This window comes from Zonotrichia albicollis, chromosome 29, assembly GCF_047830755.1.
Source record: "Zonotrichia albicollis isolate bZonAlb1 chromosome 29, bZonAlb1.hap1, whole genome shotgun sequence".
NCBI lineage: Eukaryota > Metazoa > Chordata > Aves > Passeriformes > Passerellidae > Zonotrichia > Zonotrichia albicollis.
The window spans coordinates 3,437,085-3,455,088 of NC_133847.1; the positions used below are offsets into that span (position 1 = coordinate 3,437,085).

Consider the following 18,004-nt stretch of genomic DNA (forward strand, 5'->3'; position numbering starts at 1 on the left):
GAGCTCAAACTTTATTTCAGCTGGTGGAGAGTGAAGGTTTCTGGTTGTAACTGGGGAAAAAAACCTGCAGGATCAGGCAGTTCCTGTTCTGAGCATCCCTCCCCACCTCAGGCTGGGCACTCCTCAAGTTCTGCACAAGGATTGTGCTGCTCTGCAGGATTTTTCTTGTTCATCGAGGACAAAGTTGGAAATTAAATCAGGAAAAGGGCAGAGGAAGGAAAGCAAAAGGTAGAAAAGAGATTTCACTGACTACAAAATGCAGGATGGAGTGGGGGCCTCGTCCAGCCCCTGATCAGACCTTCCCCACCCTGGTCTTGCAGGGTGGAAGTGCAGAATTTGGTGTCCCTGGTTCTGGGTCCTTGATGTCCCTGGTCTAGGTCGTGGTTCATAGTCTGGCCTAAGATTTAAGTGCAACCTCTGGAGCAAACAAACTCCTTCCAGAGCATGTGTGGGTACAAAAAAACTCCTTCCTGAGCATGAGTGACACATCCAGCCCCAGCTGGTCCCTCTGAAGGTGCAGCTCCAGGCACAAAGTGCAGCTCCTTGGCTGAGGAACCCTCCAGGTCCTTGCTGTCCCCAATGTCCCTGCTCAGGGAGCTCTCTGGGGACATGTGGGAATAAAAAGGGGGATGAGCAGTGCTTGGAGGGGACACAGGACACTGGGGAAGCAGATGAGGCAGTTCCAGAGCTGGAGGAGCTGCAGTGCCATTGCCCAGGGAGGTTCTTTTAGGGCTCCTCTGAGTGAGGAACTGAGGGACCTGAGCCCATGGAAGGGTACCCTGATGGGAGCAGGAAGCTGGACCAGGATGGTTTGGGTTGGAAAGGACCTTAAAACCCATTCTTATTTAATTTCAACCTCCTGCCATGGGCAGGGACACCTTCCACCAGAGCAGGGTGCTCAGAGCTCTGTCTAACCGAGCCTTGGATCCTCCAGGGATGCTCAGAGCTCTGTCCTACCCAGCCTTGGATGCTCAGAGCTCCGTCCAGCCCAGCCTTGGGTACTCCAGGGATGCTCAGAGCTCTGTCCTACCCAGCCTTGGATGCTCAGAGTTCTGTCCAACCCAGCCTTGGATACTCCAGAGATGCTCAGAGCTCTGTCCAACCCAGCCTTGGATACTCCAGGGATGCTCAGAGCTCTGTCCTACCCAGCCTTGGATGCTCAGAGCTCTGTCCCACCCAGCCTTGGATACTCCAGGGATGCTCAGAGCTCTGTCCCACCCAGCCTTGGATGCTCAGAGTTCTGTCTAACCCAGCCTTGGATCCTCCAGGGATGCTCAGAGCTCTGTCCCACCCAGCCTTGGATCCTCCAGGGATGCTCAGAGCTCTGTCCTACCCAGCCTTGGATCCTCCAGGGATGCTCAGAGCTCTGTCCAGCCCAGCCTTGGGTACTCCAGGGATGCTCAAAGCTCTGCCCAGCCCAGCCTTGGATGCTCCAGAGATGCTCAAAGCTCTGCCCAGCCCAGCCTTGGATGCTCAGAGTTCTGTCCCACCCAGCCTTGGTTGCTCTGCTGCTCATGGTCCCAGCTAAAAACACCTTAAATATGACCCACAAATTGTTTCTTTTTTATATTTCATAGAAGTAGCCACAAGAAAATGTCTCCAAACCTGTACCTTCAAAAAAAAAAAAATATTTTCTCCATTAGCCGCATGAGTGGCTTTTTCCACCCTTGGATCGAACCAGGATAAGGTTTTTGTCAGTGGTTTTTTTTTTTTTCAAACAGTCAGATAGAAATAAAGTTAAGGTAGAAATGAAAATTAAATGTTCCCCTGTAGTGCCAATAAAAACCACAGCAGCATATGGCTGTGGAGTGATTTTATTGAACCTGATCATGGCATAAACAGAAATAAACTGGGGAAATAATCAGAAATGTCTGATTGTCACAACAGAACCAACAGAACAAGATTCAGAAAGCAAACAGAAGAAAAGATTCAGATGGAAAGAGTTGTTAATTTTCTCATTTTAAGTGCCCAATGTGTTATTAGTTGTGCAGGAAGAACAAAAATCACGATTGGAAAATTATTTATATTCTGACAGATCTCTGTTTTAAGCTCTTTTGTGTTCTTCATAATAAATTTCTAATTCAATAGTGGGAGTTCATATTGTGAAACTCTGCAATGTTTGAGGGAATATAAAAAGACATTTGCAGGAAAAGGAAGCTGGGAAATGAAGGGAATCTTCTAGAAATATCAGAGATTAGAATAAAAATGCCCAGGATCAAATTTAAATGAGAAGGTTTATCTGTATCTGGATTTTCCATAGCAATACACAACTTTTATATTTTTTTAAGGCTTAAGGATTAAGATTTAGGGGATAAATAGCTGATGCACATTCAGTACCTTCCATAGGATAAATAAAATACCTGCTTTAAAAATTTGAAAGGATCTTAAGCAATAATCTCTTAAACATAGGGGATGGGCCAAAATTAACATAGATGTGGACAGCTTAAAAACTGAATTCCTGCTGCTGTTTTATGGCAAAACCACTGGGGTCCATTTTTGTTGGAGAGCACTGAATGGCTGGGGGAGGCTCAGGGCCACAGAAAGACTTTTTGGGGCTTCCAGGGGTGTCTGTGCTGCAGGTGGGAGCAGGAAAGTCATTATGGGTCATTAACAAAACATTTATTGGAGCTGTGGGGTTTGGAGAAGGGATCGCCTCAGAGAGTGCCCTGGGTGGAATGGAGCTGGGGGAAGGTGGGAGGGGGACAGGAGGCTCCTGAAAAGCAGGACAGAGGGACAAATGGCCGGGAGGTTTTTCTTCCTTCTAGCTCCAAAGTCCACCAAAGCTCATGGGTGCAGCCATGGGAATTTGTGGTTGGATTTAGATCAACTCCAGCTGACAAATCATAGATTGGTTTGGGTTGGAAGGGACCTTAAAGCCCATCCAGTGCCAGCCCTGCCATGGCAGGGACACCTCCCACTGTCCCAGGTGCTCCCAGCCCTGCCCAGCCTGGCCTTGGGCGCTGCCAGGGATCCAGGGGCAGCCCCAGCTGCTCTGGGAAATCCATTCCAGAGATGGATTCCACAATTCCTGATTCCCAATCTCCCATCCAGCCCTGCCCTGTGGCAGTGGGAGCCATTCCCTGTGTCCTGTCCCTGCAGGCCTTGTCCCCAGTCCCTCTGCAGCTCTCCTGGAGCCCCTTCAGGCCCCAAAAGGGGCTCTGAGGTGTCCCTGGAGCCTTCTCCTGTCCAGGTGAGCAGGCCCAGCTGTGCCAGGGAACAATTCCTTCCCAATATCCCATCTAAATGGGATTTTTTCCCATCTAAATGTCACTTTTTCCAGTGGGAGGCCCTGTTTCCTGTCCCTCCAGGCCTTGTCACCATTCCCTGTGTCCTGTCCCTCCAGGCCTTGTCCCCAGTCCCTCTTCAGCTCTCCTGGAACCCCTTCAGGCCCTGACAGGGGCTCTGAGGTGTCCCTGGAGCCTTCTCCTCTCCAGACTGAATGGAATAGTTTTAACTACAGTTTTGGATGCAGCTGCCTTTGTGCAGCAGCAGTTTCAGTGTGGGTGTGTGCAGGAGAGCCACAGAGCACACCCTGAGGGCTCTGTGTGAGAGCAGGGTGGGACACAGGAACAGCTCAGTGGAGGTGCCAGAGATGTCATCACACAGCTCAGGTTGTGTTTGAAAGAATTATTGATGTAAAACTCCAGCCTTGTGGTGAACTGGGACCTTGGAGTGTCACCAAGAGAAAATGGGAGAAGAGAGAGGGATGGTGGGATTGGAGAGGGTTTGGGTGCAGCTCGGTGGGCTTTGGCAAATCCCCCTGATTTTTAGACTAAATCCATGCTCAGTTCCCATAATTGCTTTGACTCTCAGTTGTATGGAGGTGCTGTGGCTGATATTTGGATTTCACAACCCAAATCTGTTTTGCCCTGTTCTGGTGGGAATGCAGATGATTCTGGTGCAGGGATGGAGGTCTGGAGGGAGAGGGAAGCCTGCAAAATGTTCATCTCAGACACCCCTCATGACACTGAAAGGGCTCTTACCCACCCTGTTGATATTAGTCCATGTGTACGTCCAATTCCTTCCAAAATTCAATTATTACAACTCTCATTTTATTGGTGCTGAAGTCATTTAGTTAATTAAAGGAGATTGGGGGCTTTGCATTTGAATTCCTGTGCTGACACCATGTGCTGGACCTGCCCTTTCAGACTATCTTGGTATAAATAATTTATATTAATTGCAAATTTTAATCAACAGCCATGTCAGGAGTTCAGACAGTAAATTTTGCAAAGTAGATGGATTCCCTCAGATTTTGAAGGTTGCTTTGGCAACCATTAATTTTATTGTTAAGGGAGCAGTTGCAGACGTGCCAATCTTCCAATTAATAAAGACTTTGCATCAATTTGCTTCCCCTAAAATTTATTTCTCTTAGGCAGTATCTCAAGATCTCTTTTCCTTGGAAAATGTGAATTTTTACAGCTTTATTTTGGCTCTGCAGGAGTTCTTCTGAACCCGAGGTGGACACTGAGGTGGCAGCAGGATTGTGGTTTAATGAAAAATCTGACTGGTTTTGTTTGTGCTGGGGGATTTTACCATCCTATAAACTGGCTTTTGCTATCCTACAAAGTTGTATAAATTATAATTTCTGTTAATTAACATATATAAATTAATTACTCAGTTCTCTTGAACTTCAACATCCGGACATTTAAACATCGACCCTGCCTGACTTCTCAGCTCTCTTCAGACTTGCATGTTTTTTTTTTTTATTTTTCCCTGCCTGAAGCTGCAGTGGCTGCTGGATAACTATGAGACAGCAGAGGGTGTGAGCCTGCCCCGGAGCTCCCTGTACAACCATTACCTGAGGCACTGCCAGGAGCACAAACTGGACCCCGTCAACGCCGCCTCCTTCGGGAAGCTCATCCGCTCCGTCTTCATGGGGCTGAGGACACGGCGCCTGGGCACCAGGTTGGTGCCAGTCTGCAGTTAATCTGTCGTGGTTTGATGCTGGCACAATGCCAGTGACCCCATGGAAATATATTCTCCCCAGTGTCTGCTGTGAGATGTGACCGGGAATAGAGCAAAGCAGGCTCCAGCTTAGGAATAAAGGGAAAAAAAACTTTATTAACTTACAATATGTAAAAAGGAAAACACATAGAATGAAAACCTTCCAAAACATTCCTCCTCCCCAATTTCCACTACAGCACAAAATAAAACCTTAGAATCTCAATCCAGTTACCACCCTTCAGATAATCAACTCTTAGTTCATCACCAGCCCTCAGATAATCAACTCTCAGTTCATCAAGGAGAGAGGAGTCCCTCAGAGGTGTATCCACGTCTTCAGTGGCCACACCACATGCCAGTATTCAAATCTGAGCATTGATTGGCTTGACCACAACCTCCCAAAAACTCATTTCCTTATCAATCTAGGACAAGAAATAAAAAGCAACTCTCCTGCAGCATCTCTGGTGCACTCAGAAGCTGCTGAGGATATTTAGGATATTTAGGAGGTTCAGGTGTTTCTTTTCTGGGATCTGCAGGAATAAATGCCACTGCATGTGGCCACATGTGGGTTTAAATTTTCCAGGGAATTATGGCATTTCATTAGTTTGATGCCTTGTGAAGGCTGAACTAGAACAGAGAACAGACAGAGTTAATTAATAAAGCAGGGATTTATTAGGAGGCCTCAGTGGATCCACCTTGGGCAGCACAAGAGCCCAGCCAGGGCTACACTCAAGATGAACCAAAATGGTCACAAAAATGGACAACTGGTCACAGGGTCTCTCACAATTTTATAAGTTCTGCTCCATTTGCATACTGTAGTTAAGTATCCAGTTACAACTTTAGCCCATGCAGTCCCATCCTCCTTGTTTTTCTCTCTCCCGCCCATGTTGTTTGTGCTCTTGGGCTGAGATTTGGATCATTTGTCCTTGGTGCCCAGCTGGAGCAGGAATTGTTTTGTCTCCCTGCTCTGTGCACAGAGCTCACCATCCCCTCATGTGAAACCCAGACCCACCCACTAAAGCAGCACAGAATGTGAAAAATACAAAAACTCAAACCTGAGGCACCAAGTTTATCCCTTCAGCCACTCAAACAGTGCTTGACAGCCATGTGCTGCCTGAAATGGGGTGTGTTGTCCAAGCAGCCAGGGCCACAATGCCCTTTTTAGTGACTAAGTTGATATTTGCAGGGGAAATTCCAAATATCACTACTATGGGATCCGCCTGAAGCCGGAGTCGCCGCTGAACCGCCTGCAGGAGGACACGCAGTACATGGCCATGAGGCAGCAGCCCATCCACCAGAAACAAAGGTAGGTGCTCCAAACCCTGCCCAAAACACTCAGCAGGTGTGAGAATCTGCTCAGTCCATAGAGCATGAGGCACTTGTTGTTGCTGAAGTGCAGAAGGAACAGAATTTATTTTTTAAGCTCCTAAATAGAAGGTAAGTGCAAAAGTCAGTGCTTGAGACAGTCTGCCTTGGACCCCACTGCAGCTCTGCTTCTCTTTTTGGATTTTTTGGTGCCACCAAACTTCTTAGCCCCTTTAATTCTGTCTTGGGGAAGCTTTCCAATAGGAGCTTCTCATTTCCCCCTCCATCTGATTTCACAATATAAATTCTCTGCCCTCCTCATGTTTGCCTTGAATGTACCAACCATTCCATGAACTCACAGATCTGTGTTCTAAATAACACAGAGGTGTTTTCTCCTGTCTGTGTGGATCCTAATCCATCCTAATTCTGATGGAATTCAGGTACAGAGCAGCCCAGAAGATGGATGGGATGGCAGAGAGTGCATCCAACAGCACTGCCCACACCACACCCGAGCAGTCAGTGGCTGCTCAGTGCCAGCACCACCAGCAGTTCATAGGTGAGGAACCCCCTTTGGTGATCAGTCATTAATTATTCCACATCAGGGATTTGGGTTTTAAGGGGAAGGTTTTATCTAAAAAACTACAGTGTGTATATATGCATATATATATAAATATATATATAAAAATTTAATGCTATATAAAAATTATATCTATAATATAATTTTTATTTATTTTATTTTTATTTTTATTTATTTATTTATTTATTTTATTTATTTATTTTATTTATTTATTTTATTTTTTATATAAAGTGTGCATATATAAAAATATATAATATTAATTTTTGTGTTATATTTAATTTTTATGTGTTATACTGTGTATATATAAAAATATACATAATATTAATTTTGTGTTATATATAAATTATGTGTTATAGTGTGTATATATAAAATATATATTATATTAATTTTAATGTTATATATAAATTATATGTGTTATAGTGTGTAAATAGAAAAATATATAATTAATTTTTATGTTATATAAATTATATATATTATAGTGTGTGTACATAATATATTATATATATAATTTTCTCTATTTTATATGTTTATGTATATATATGTATAAATTTTATTTTTTCAGATATCTGTATTTTATATATAGAGGATGTGTCCTATAGGTTTTTGTAGTTTCACACTTGCTAAGTTTATCTGCTGACTCCTGTCTCCCCAGGAAGGCTTTTTCCTCAAGCCCATGGGTCTGTTAGATCCCTCATTTTTAGTGTTTTTTTAATCCATCTGATTTATTTCAATTCCATGGAGGACTGGAGGTCCTGGCCAGAGTGGGGAAGCAATTCCCTTCCTTGCAAAGGCCGCAGTGGGGATTTGGGTGGAGATGATCCATATTGACCTTCTCTGGATTTGCTGGTCCTGGATCTGTGTCTCCACCACAAATCCCAGCTCCTGACACCTCTGCTGCCCAATTCTATTCCTCATTGTACAGAGAGACATTTCCAGGCTTCAGGGAAATTCTAGTGAATGGTAAATGAGGATAATGTTTTCTTATTTCTTTTATTACAAGCAGAAAGGAACCATTTTCCTTTCCCCACTGACCCCACTGGGCTGTGATTATTTGCTTTTTCTCAGCACAAATCAGGGAAATGAGTAAATTATCTCATTTTTCCTCTCTCATCCCAGCTGGAACATGAAAGAGTGAGAGCAGCACCTTGTGCTCAGCTGTGCTCTGAGCTTTCCTGACCCTCCCCATCTCTCCCAATTTCTGTTCCCAGATGTAACCCATGTCTTTCCTGAGTTCCCAGCCCCTGATCTTGGCAATGTCCTCTTACAAGAAGGTTTCACCTTGAACGACGTGAAAACTCTGCAGGTTCTCTACAGGAGGCACTGTGAGGTGATTGTGTGCAATATTCTTTGGGGATTATTTGTAATTAATTTATTAATTGGCATGGGACATCACTCAAGTGACCAGCTCTTAGGAAAAGCTGGGAATGCTTCATTTGCCAGCAATTACAACTCAAATATTGATTTTTTTTCCCCTGTGTGACCTGTTTTCTGTTAAGTTGATCACTACAAAAGTGCCAATTCTGTTGTTTTTCATGTAAATTATTTCCTGTGGGTGGCAGCAGTGGAGCTGAGTGCTCACCCCGTGGTGTTCTTTGCTGTCAGGCCACTTTGGATGTTGTGATGCACCTCCAGTTCCACTACATCGAGAAGCTGTGGCAATCCTTCTGGAGTCCCAAGGCACCCCCTAGTGATGGCCCCACTGCTCTGCCCTCCAGGTACTCCCCTGCTTTCCTGCTCCACTCCTTACAGATTCATCTCTTTTTAACATTAATGAAGTTTTTTAGTCTTTTTCAGCCTAAATCTCATTCTTCTTCAATGCCAAGATTTTAGGTAGATGATCTTACAGGTACAAATCTATGCCCTTCAAGTGAAACTTAATGTGGGGAGAAAATCCTGTCTGAGATGTTCAGTCATTGCATTTTGACAGACCAAATAAAAAGAAAAGCAAGCTATAGGGTTGTGCACTTGCTGTTCCAAAGCACCTGCTGGCATCTGAAAATAAACCAGCAGAAAATCAGCATAAATGAGTGCTTTGGAGGATTTGGGAGTATTTTCTGCCCTGCAGAGCTGTGCCAAAGAGAGTTGGAAGTGTTTAATATTATAATGCAAAGTTCAGAGCTTTCAAAAGGAGCTTCTCATTCCCCTCCATCTGATTCCACAACAGAAGTTATCAGCCCTCACCAATCTTGAGGTGTTGGAGCTGGGTTGGACTTGATGATCTTTAAGGTCTCTTCCAACCTGTGAATTCTGTGAATTCTCTGGATCACCACTCAGCCACGTCCCCAAGTGCCACATCCACACCTTTTTTGGGCACTTCCAGGGATGGTGACTCCACCACAGCCTCTTCCAATGCCTGACCACTCTTTCAGTGAAGAAATTTCCCCTCACATCCAATCTAAACCTCCCCTGGGGTGACTTGAGGCTGATTCCTCTCATCCATGTCCCTTGCACCTCCTGCTTTCCCCAGTGATGATTCCCTGCTCAGATTTTAGGGATTCTCTGAGGATTCCCTGCTCAAATTTTAGGGGTTTCCAGACTGACTCTCTGCCTTGTCTGCCTGCCCAGACCTGTCAGTGCTTCATGTTTTGAGGCAGATCATTGCAAACAAAGCTGCTTTCATCTTTTCACTCCTGCCTGGCTCGTTGCTGTGCCTCTTCCTCATCCTTTATGCATTGGGAGCTGCTGCCAGGGGAATGGAAATAAGTGAAAGCAGAGAAAATTGAAAAAATTCTTAAAATTTCTATCACAAATCTGTCCACTCTTACTTAGGCTATAAAGGTGAAGGTTTTCTATTCAGAAGAAAAATGGTAAAACACTGAGTAAAAAGGAAAAATCCTTAAAAAATGAGTAAATATGGCCCTGTAGATGTTGCCCAGGGGATATTTTCCTGCAAGGAGTCACTGCAGCTGTGTTTGCTTGGTTTAAAATCTCTTTTTTTTTTGAGGGAACAGTTCCCAGGCAGATTGCAACACCCCAAGAGCTGTTTCTAGGTACACAGGGGAAAACTGGAGGCAGCTTTTGTGCAGGGCTCTCACACCTCTGCCCCTAACCCAGAGAGGTGAATAACACACTCCCTCCCCTTCTTAATACATAAATATAAATACAAACCCCAAATTTAGGGAGGTGGCACACTGAAAGCATGAGAAGATGCAGAACATGGATGCACTTCACAGCAGGTTCACAGCAGGTTTCCTGACCTGTTTCTCCATGTGGGATTTTCCACATGGAGTTCACCACTAAAATTCTTCAGCCTGAGGCTCAAAGTCCCCTTTAGAGCATGTCCAAGGCTTGGCTTTAGTGATTTTGATGGGCAAAAATATCCTTTCCATGGGGAAAGATCCTTCCAAATTCCCAATTCTCAGCATAATGTGTGGGTGAGCAGCTCTGGCAGTGAATTCAGGTTTCAGCTCTTTCTGCTTTTTTGTAACAAATATCTTGTGCCTTTATTTGCCTACAAAGTGAAAATAATGCAAGCTGGATTGACCTCATTCAGTTACAGACAATATATTTTGTTTTCATCCAACATTCAGTATCTTGCCTTCTGAGAATGTTCAGCATTTGGAGGGGTTAAACACCTTGAAAACTTCTCAATATCAGCTCATCTGCCCCTACAGTGGCTGCAAAGTGTTTGTCCCCAGTGCTGTGGCTCAGGAGGGTGAGAGCAGAGGGGAGGGAAGGTTTGGGAGGATCCAGCTGAGCCTTTGCTGGCTGAGCTGGCAGTGCTGGAGCTCAGCTCCCACTGAACAGGGGGTGTGAGAGGCTGTGAAGGTGAAAAGGGAACACCAGGAGTGGGGATTTGAGGGAAAACTGCTCCAAGCTCTGGCCCCAAGGACAGGGAGGTTGCAAGGCACACAAACATGTTTTTTTCTGCTGAAAATTGGAGTTAGAAATGCAGAGGCAGAGGGAAAACACTGAATGCAAACCTGCTGCTAATTCTGTCTCCTTCCTCCTCCTCCTGCAGTGAAGAGGAGCCTGAAGGGACCCTCCCAAAGGACAAACTGATCACCCTGTGCAAGTACGAGCCCATCCTCAAGTGGATGAGGAGCTGTGACCACATCCTGTACCAGGCCCTGGTGGAGATCCTCATCCCTGACGTGCTCAGGCCAGTGCCCAGTGAGTACCCACAGCCCCACCTGAGCCTGATCTCACTTCCCATAAAGATTTCCACTGTAAAATCCCACTTGGAGTGTTTATCCTGGCTAAAACATCATGGCAACAGCAGTTTTCCTCCTGCAGCATTGCTCTGGGGGGATGGTTTGTACCCCCTGGGCATTCCCCTGCCTTTTAAATTTGGTGTGATGCATTTCACATCTCCTGATTTTGGCCAGGAGTCAGGTGAAAAACACAGTTTGGATATATAGGAGTTCTTTGGGATGTGGCTTCTTGGAGGTCTTTGCTCGCACAGGACCATCCTGTCCCTGACTGCACTCCTGGAAATTAGGGGTCAATTTTTTGGGAGATTAATAATGGGTTATTGAGAGTTTTCTGTCTGATTTGGATTCCCAAATGTCCCTCTGAGAGCTGTCACAAGCTGGGGCATGAGGGTGTCTCTGAAAAGGGAATTTCAATGCTTGAAAAATGCTCAGAAGTGCCATAAATAAGAAAAGGACAAAAGAAAAGAATAAAAAAACCATAAAAATTATTAGGTTGGAAAAGACCTCTAAGATCATTAAGTCCAATTGTCATAAAGATAAGAGTAAGAATAAGAATAAGGATAAGACAAAAGAAAATAAGAATAATTTAAAAAACGTAGAAATGTTTAGGTTGGAAAAGACCTCTAAGATCATTAAGTCTAACTGTCATAAGGATAAGATAAGAATAAGGACAAGAATAAGAATAAGAATGAGAATTGAATAAGACAAAAGAAAATAAGAATAATAATAAAAAAAAAACATAGAAATGTTTCAGTTGAAAAACATCTCTAGATCATTAAGTCCAGTTGTCATAAAGATAAGAGTAAGGTAAGAATAAGAATAGGACAAAAGAAAATAAGAATAATAAAAAAATAGAAATGTTTAGGTTGGAAAAGACCTCTAAGATCATTAAGTCTAACTGTCATGAGGATAAGAGTAAGAATAAGAGTAAGAATTTAAAAAAATGAAAAATAAAAATGAAGAAGAATAATAATAAGAGGAGTTTGAGTAATAATATCAAAGAATAATTTGGGTGTATCAACCCAGCTGATTTCCTTGATGCTGAGTTGGCATCTCAGCTAACCAGACCACAGGCTGGGCTTTCCCAATAGTCCTAAGGCAGAAAATGGTAGCCAAAAATGCCCCAGAGCAGCCTTTGTGACTCTGCAGCCTTCTTTGCAGGCACGCTGACCCAGGCCATCCGGAACTTTGCCAAGAGCTTGGAAGGGTGGCTGATGAATGCCATGAGTGAATTCCCCCCCCAGGTCGTGCAGACCAAGGTGAGCAGAGATGGGCCCAGGGTGTGTCTGCACCTTGCAGAAGTTCCTGCTGGGGTTTGGCCACCTGGCACGGTGCAGTGGTTGATTGTGAACCAAAATCAGCCAGCAGTGGGAGGATGGGTGGGGAAGTTCCTTTGTACCAGAAGTTGATGGTGCTCTGTCCATGGAGCTGTTCCTGTGCCCTGAAATTGCAGACAAAGCTTTGTGGGAGAAAATCAAAGAGCCACAGAACATCCTGAGCTGGAAGGGACCTACAGGAATCATCACAAACCCCTGGCCCTGCACAGCCACCCCAACAACCCCACCTTGAACATCCCTGGGAGTGGTGTCCAAACCCTCCTGGAGCTCTGGCAGCCTTGGGGCCGGGACCATTCCCTGTTATCTCTGCTCTGGAATGAGGCTGGAAAAGCCTGGAGAGCACAGGAGTGAGTGGCATTGCCCCAAGGCTCCTGCTCTCCCAAATCCGGGGATTCTTGCTGCCTCTTCCCACCATGGTGATCTCTGCTGGAGGCAGAGTGTGAAAACCTGGTAGCTTAAAGAGAATAAATAATGGAATTATAGAATTATTGAGGTCTGGGTCCTTCCATTGCTGTTCTGCCTGGTGGAGCATTGTGTGGCCCAGGCAACCAGGGAGATGTAATGGGAGAGAATCCTTCATTCCCTACAAACCAACCCAAACTGAGCAGCACCTAAAGAGACACCATTGATTCACAAACCACACTGTGCCCTCAACATGTTTAACAACCACCTATGCCCAAGGATTGACTGAGTTTTTCCAAGTGCCTGGCACAAGGATTAGGTTGGAAATGACCTTTAAGATGATTTGAGTCCATCCACAGCCCCAGCACTGCCCAGGCCACCACTAAACCATGTTCCCAAATGCCACCTCCACACGTTTTTTGAGCCCTTCCATGGCTGGTGACTGCAGTACTGGCCATGCTGTGGTGGTGTTGGAGGGTCCCCAGGACAAGGGAAGAGATGAGAATCTTGACTCCATGTTTCAGAAGGCTGATTTATTATTTAACAATATATATTATATTAAAAGAAAATTATATGCTAAAACTATACTAAAGAATAGAAGAAAGGAGACATCAGATAGGTGGAAAGGAATGATTAAATTTTGTGACTGACACAGCTAGACTGTGATTGGCCATTAGTTAAAAACAATCCACATGAGACCAATCAAAGATGCACCTGTTGGTAAAGCATCTCCAGACTACATTCCACAACCATCAGATAGTTATTGTTTACATTGCTTTTCTGAGGCTTCTTGTGGGAATCCATAAATTCAGAAGGTTTTGGGAAAGCTGCAAAAGGCAGGCCTTAGAGACAGCAGAACTGTGATTAGAGCTAAGCAGCAGCCATGAGATAGGTCAGCAGAAAAATTATGTAAAATGTAGAAAAGCAAAGACAAATAGAACAATGGTCTGTGTGTTAACACTTGTCTAGAATAACTCCCTAAAGTACAGAAAAGTTTATCTAGCAAGATATTAGGAAGTTTTAATCTTAATAATGGAGCTCTGTGTGTTGTGTTTTAAGGCTCACAAGGTGGTATTGTATTTGAAATAAGCAAGCATTGTTTAACCAAAGGCACGTGTGCTTATAGTGGTTGGATAGAACTACTGTCAATATAGAATATATACTATACAGATATAAATACTGTCAATGTGCTTTTGCTTTGTGTGATCGGTCAAAAAACTTTTAAAGTGAGTTGTGACATTAAGTTCTTGGGATGTGAGCTGCTGGCATCTTCCCATTGTCATCACCATGAAATGAGACTGATGCTGGAAAATAAAACAGCTCAAGGCACGTTCCAGCAGTCCCATCCTGTTGGTGATTTGTGCATAGCCCACAGCCAGTGATAGCTCCTCAGCTTCTCAGGAGAAGAATCCTAGCGAAAGGGTTTCCCTGAAACGTGTCAGTGTCCCCCTGCAGCCGCTGTCTGTGTTGCAGGTGGGGGTGGTGAGTGCCTTTGCCCAGACCCTGCGCAGGTACACGTCCCTGAACCACCTGGCGCAGGCGGCGCGCGCCGTGCTGCAGAACACGTCCCAGATCAACCAGATGCTCAGCGACCTCAACCGCGTGGACTTTGCCAACGTGCAGGTACCCACAGACCCCCTGCTCCCCACTGCCTCCTTTCCAAAGCCAGGAGGCTGCTAAGGAAGGCAGGAACCTCCCCTGAAATGGAAAATGTAACCCCCCCCCCACTCCAAATTGCTATAAATTTTAAATAAGGGGCTCTCAGGCAAAGATATGGGAGCAGGAAATAACAGTTCCTTAATAGGGAAGAGAATAAAAGGATAAAATAGACAATGCAGTAAACTAAAACAACATTGACAGAGTAATGTAGTAAACAATAAAATAAACAATGCAGTAAAGCAAAACAACACTGAGAGAGCTCCCTCCGAATTGCTATACATTTTAAATTAAGGGGCTCTCAGGCAAAAAATATGGGAGAAGGAATAACAGTTCTTTAATAGGGAAGAAAAAAAATTTGATAAAATAAACAATGCAGTACACTAAAACAACACTGACAGAGTCAGAACACAACCTGACACCCTGTGGGTCAGGGTGTTGGTGGCAGCCCCATTGGAATTGTGGCTCAGCCCTCCTGCAGTGTCAGGGTGGTTCTACTGGAGCAGGAATCCTGTAGAAGGGTGGAATCTTCTCTGAAGATCCAGTGGGAGAGGCAGCTGCTGTTCCTCTGGGGAATCCAGTGGAGAAGCCGTGCTGGTGTTCCAGAATCTCCAGATTATATCCAGGCAGGAATGCTTGGCTCCTCCCTCTGGGCTCACATCTCCCAATGGGATGCTGTAGTTCTTATCAGCCATGCAAGGACATTCAACAGCCTCTTATCAGCAGATGTCCCCTCCTGAGGGAGGAGTGATTGTGGTCATAAGAGAGAGATAAGGCAAACAGGAGCAGGGCATGAGTAACTGAGAACTCTTTCTCCTGATCAGGAGCAGGCCTCGTGGGTGTGCCAGTGTGAGGAGGGCATGGTGCAGAAGCTGGAGCAGGATTTCAAGCTGACTCTGCAGCAGCAGAGCTCTCTGGACCAGTGGGCCAGCTGGCTGGACAATGTGGTCACTCAAGTGCTGAAGCATCACGAGGGCAGCCCCAGCTTCCCCAAGGCAGCCAGGCAGTTCCTGTTGAAGTGGTCTTTCTACAGGTACATTTTCTTTCTTATTTTGGGGGTATTTCTGCATCAACCTTGGGGCATGTAAAGAGCTCCATGAAAAGCCAAGGCCAAGATCTTTACTCCTATTAAACTCTGCTTCAATGTGGTTCTGGTAACCTTTCAAGACGGGGATAGGATACTCCATAAACTAAATTTCTTAAAGCCAAGGCCAGGTTGGGTTAAGATACTCCATAAACTAAATTTCTTAAAGCCAAGTCCAGGTTGTTTACTCCCATTAAACTCTGCCTAAATGTGGTTCTGGTGTCCTTTCAGGACAGGGATAAGATATTCCATAAACCAAATTTCTTAAAGCCAAGGCCAAGATGGGATGAGGTATTCCATAAACCAAATTTCTTAAAGCCAAAGCCAAGTTCTTTACTCCCATGAAACTCTGCTTAAATATGGTTCTCCTATCCCTTCAGGATGGGGATAGGATGCTCCATAAACTAAATTTCTTAAAGCTAAGACCAAGTTCTTCACTTCTATTAAACTCTGCTTGACTGTGGTTCTGGTGTCCTTTCAGGATGGGGATAAGATGCTCCATAAACTGAATTTCTTAAAGCCAAGTTCTTTATTTCCATTAAACTCTGCTTGACTGTGGTTCTGGTGTCCCTTCAGGATGGGGATAGGATGCTCCATAAACCAGATTTCTTAAACTGTTTTGGTACTTTTGGGTCAGAGGCAGAGAGAGTGTTGGGTCCCACAGAACCACCAGGATCCAGAACTCACATCAGCCATGGCAGAGACGTAAAACTCATCCCAAATTTGTGATTCGTGCCCATTCCCAGCTCCATGGTGATCCGGGACCTCACCCTGCGCAGCGCCGCCAGCTTTGGCTCCTTCCACCTGATCCGCCTGCTCTACGACGAGTACATGTTCTACCTGGTGGAGCACCGTGTGGCCCAGGCAACAGGGGAGACCCCAATTGCTGTCATGGGAGAGGTGAGAGCCCTTTATTCCCTACAAACCAACCCAAAAGGAGCAGCTCCTCAAAAGGCACCGCTGGTTCACACAGCACGCTGCGCCCTCGGCTTGTTTTGCAACAAAAATTATTTGTTGAGTTGTTTTGGCATAAGGAAAGAATTCCTGGAGCATATTCCCTGAGCTGGTGGGTTTGGGGTGGTTGAGCATTATTTGGAGGCTTGGAGGAGGGAGGGAAAGGATCTCCCCCCTTCTCTGCACCACCTGTGACTGCCAGCCCTGACTTTGGGACTCCTGACAGGGCAAAGTCTATCAAAACCAAGCAAAAATCGTCCAAAAGTTTCTTCTCCAGGGCTCTGTAAGCTCCAGCATTACCTGCACAGTGAGCCACTCCCTCCATTTTTGAGGTGAAGAACAGGATGATGGGGTTGTTTGGGCTGTTTGTGAGGGTTTGGGTTTTTTTTTGTTCTCAGTAATTCTGGTGCCTGGCTTGCAGGCAGGTCCTGTCCTGCCTAGCTGAGGCCACATCCAGTTTTTCCCTCTGAAATACAGAGTTAAAAGCCCCAGCTGAACCTGTGACAGCAATGCTGAAACTACTGTGAGTTTAGAACTGAGCCCACATGCCCAAAACTGATCTCATTTGCCCCTTGAAGCTTCCACAGAGCTCATGGAGGGATCCAGGCAAACCAAAGCCACCAAATCCTGTTGGTTCTGCCTTCCCTGCCCTCCCACTCTGCTCCAGCTGCAGTGCTGAGTTCCCACTGTTCCCTGCAGTGCTGAGTTCCCACTGTTCCCTGCAGAACCTCCTCCTTCAGTGGTATTAAAGGAACAGGAAAGGCAGAGTCTGGCTCCCATCCCTCAGGCTTTTCCTCCATTCAACCCTTGCAATATTCCTGCTCTCCAGGAGGAGGCTGATTCTTCCCAGCAAAGAAGGATGAGGTGTCCTCCCACTCCCACTCCCACTGGATTTTGCAGTTCCCACTCTCCTCAGCTCCTGCCCAGCTTTCCATGACTTTCCAAAATTGTTGTTGCAGCAATTTGGTGTCTCAGACGTGGTCCTTGAGAGGGACACCACACCTCCAGAGCCAAGGAGTTCTCTGGTTCCACATCCTGGATGGCCAAACTCTCTCAGACATCACTGCAAAGGCTTTGCAGGGAGGGGAAATGCCTGAGAGGTGGAAAGGGCTGGAGAAAAGGCACCACTTTTACCTGTAGCAGCACTTGGTCATCACCTGGGAGATGCAAAAATTTCCATTCTTTCATTCTCCCTTAATTCCAGAGCTAAACCCTGCCCTGGATTGTTGTGTGTGGTGTTTGCCCAGAGGTTTAAATGGCAGCAAAAGGCTTTTTCCCCAAAAGCTGTGGTTGGTTCTCATTTCTGCTCTCCACCACCAATGCTCACAGTCTCTCCTGGGTGCTTGAAATTCTCTGACACCTCAGCTCCCCAAAGCCTCACTGACCCAAAACTCCTTTTTCTTTCAGTTTGGTGACCTCACATCCCTGTCCCCAACACTGCTGGACAAAGGTACCTGCCCTCCCTGCTGGGGAGTGATGGTTTGGGAGGATTGGAGGGTTGGATGGTGTGGGAGGATTGGGATGGTTTGGGATGGTTTGGGAGGGTCGGAGGGTTGGGGTGGTTTGGGACGGTTGGAGGGTTGGATGGTGTGGG

The 18,004-nt window shown here is 45.5% G+C and overlaps 1 protein-coding gene across 8 annotated transcripts in view; it reads left to right on the forward strand.

Moving 5' to 3' along the window:
* RFX2 (regulatory factor X2) overlaps positions 1-18,004 on the forward strand; it is an 86,923-nt gene that overhangs the window by 66,262 nt on the left and 2,657 nt on the right. For 5 of the 8 annotated variants that reach the window (XM_074528557.1, XM_074528558.1, XM_074528560.1 and 2 more), the window contains 11 exons: positions 4,724-4,905; positions 6,128-6,247; positions 6,687-6,802; positions 8,032-8,150; positions 8,426-8,538; positions 10,785-10,936; positions 12,139-12,236; positions 14,190-14,339; positions 15,197-15,405; positions 16,203-16,356; positions 17,818-17,860. In XM_074528557.1, the coding sequence (XP_074384658.1) occupies positions 4,724-4,905; positions 6,128-6,247; positions 6,687-6,802; positions 8,032-8,150; positions 8,426-8,538; positions 10,785-10,936; positions 12,139-12,236; positions 14,190-14,339; positions 15,197-15,405; positions 16,203-16,356; positions 17,818-17,860 (1,456 nt within the window). The remainder of the gene's footprint in view (positions 1-4,723; positions 4,906-6,127; positions 6,248-6,686; positions 6,803-8,031; positions 8,151-8,425; positions 8,539-10,784; positions 10,937-12,138; positions 12,237-14,189; positions 14,340-15,196; positions 15,406-16,202; positions 16,357-17,817; positions 17,861-18,004) is intronic. The other 3 variants (XM_074528559.1, XM_074528562.1, XM_074528564.1) reach the window with 1 other exon arrangement.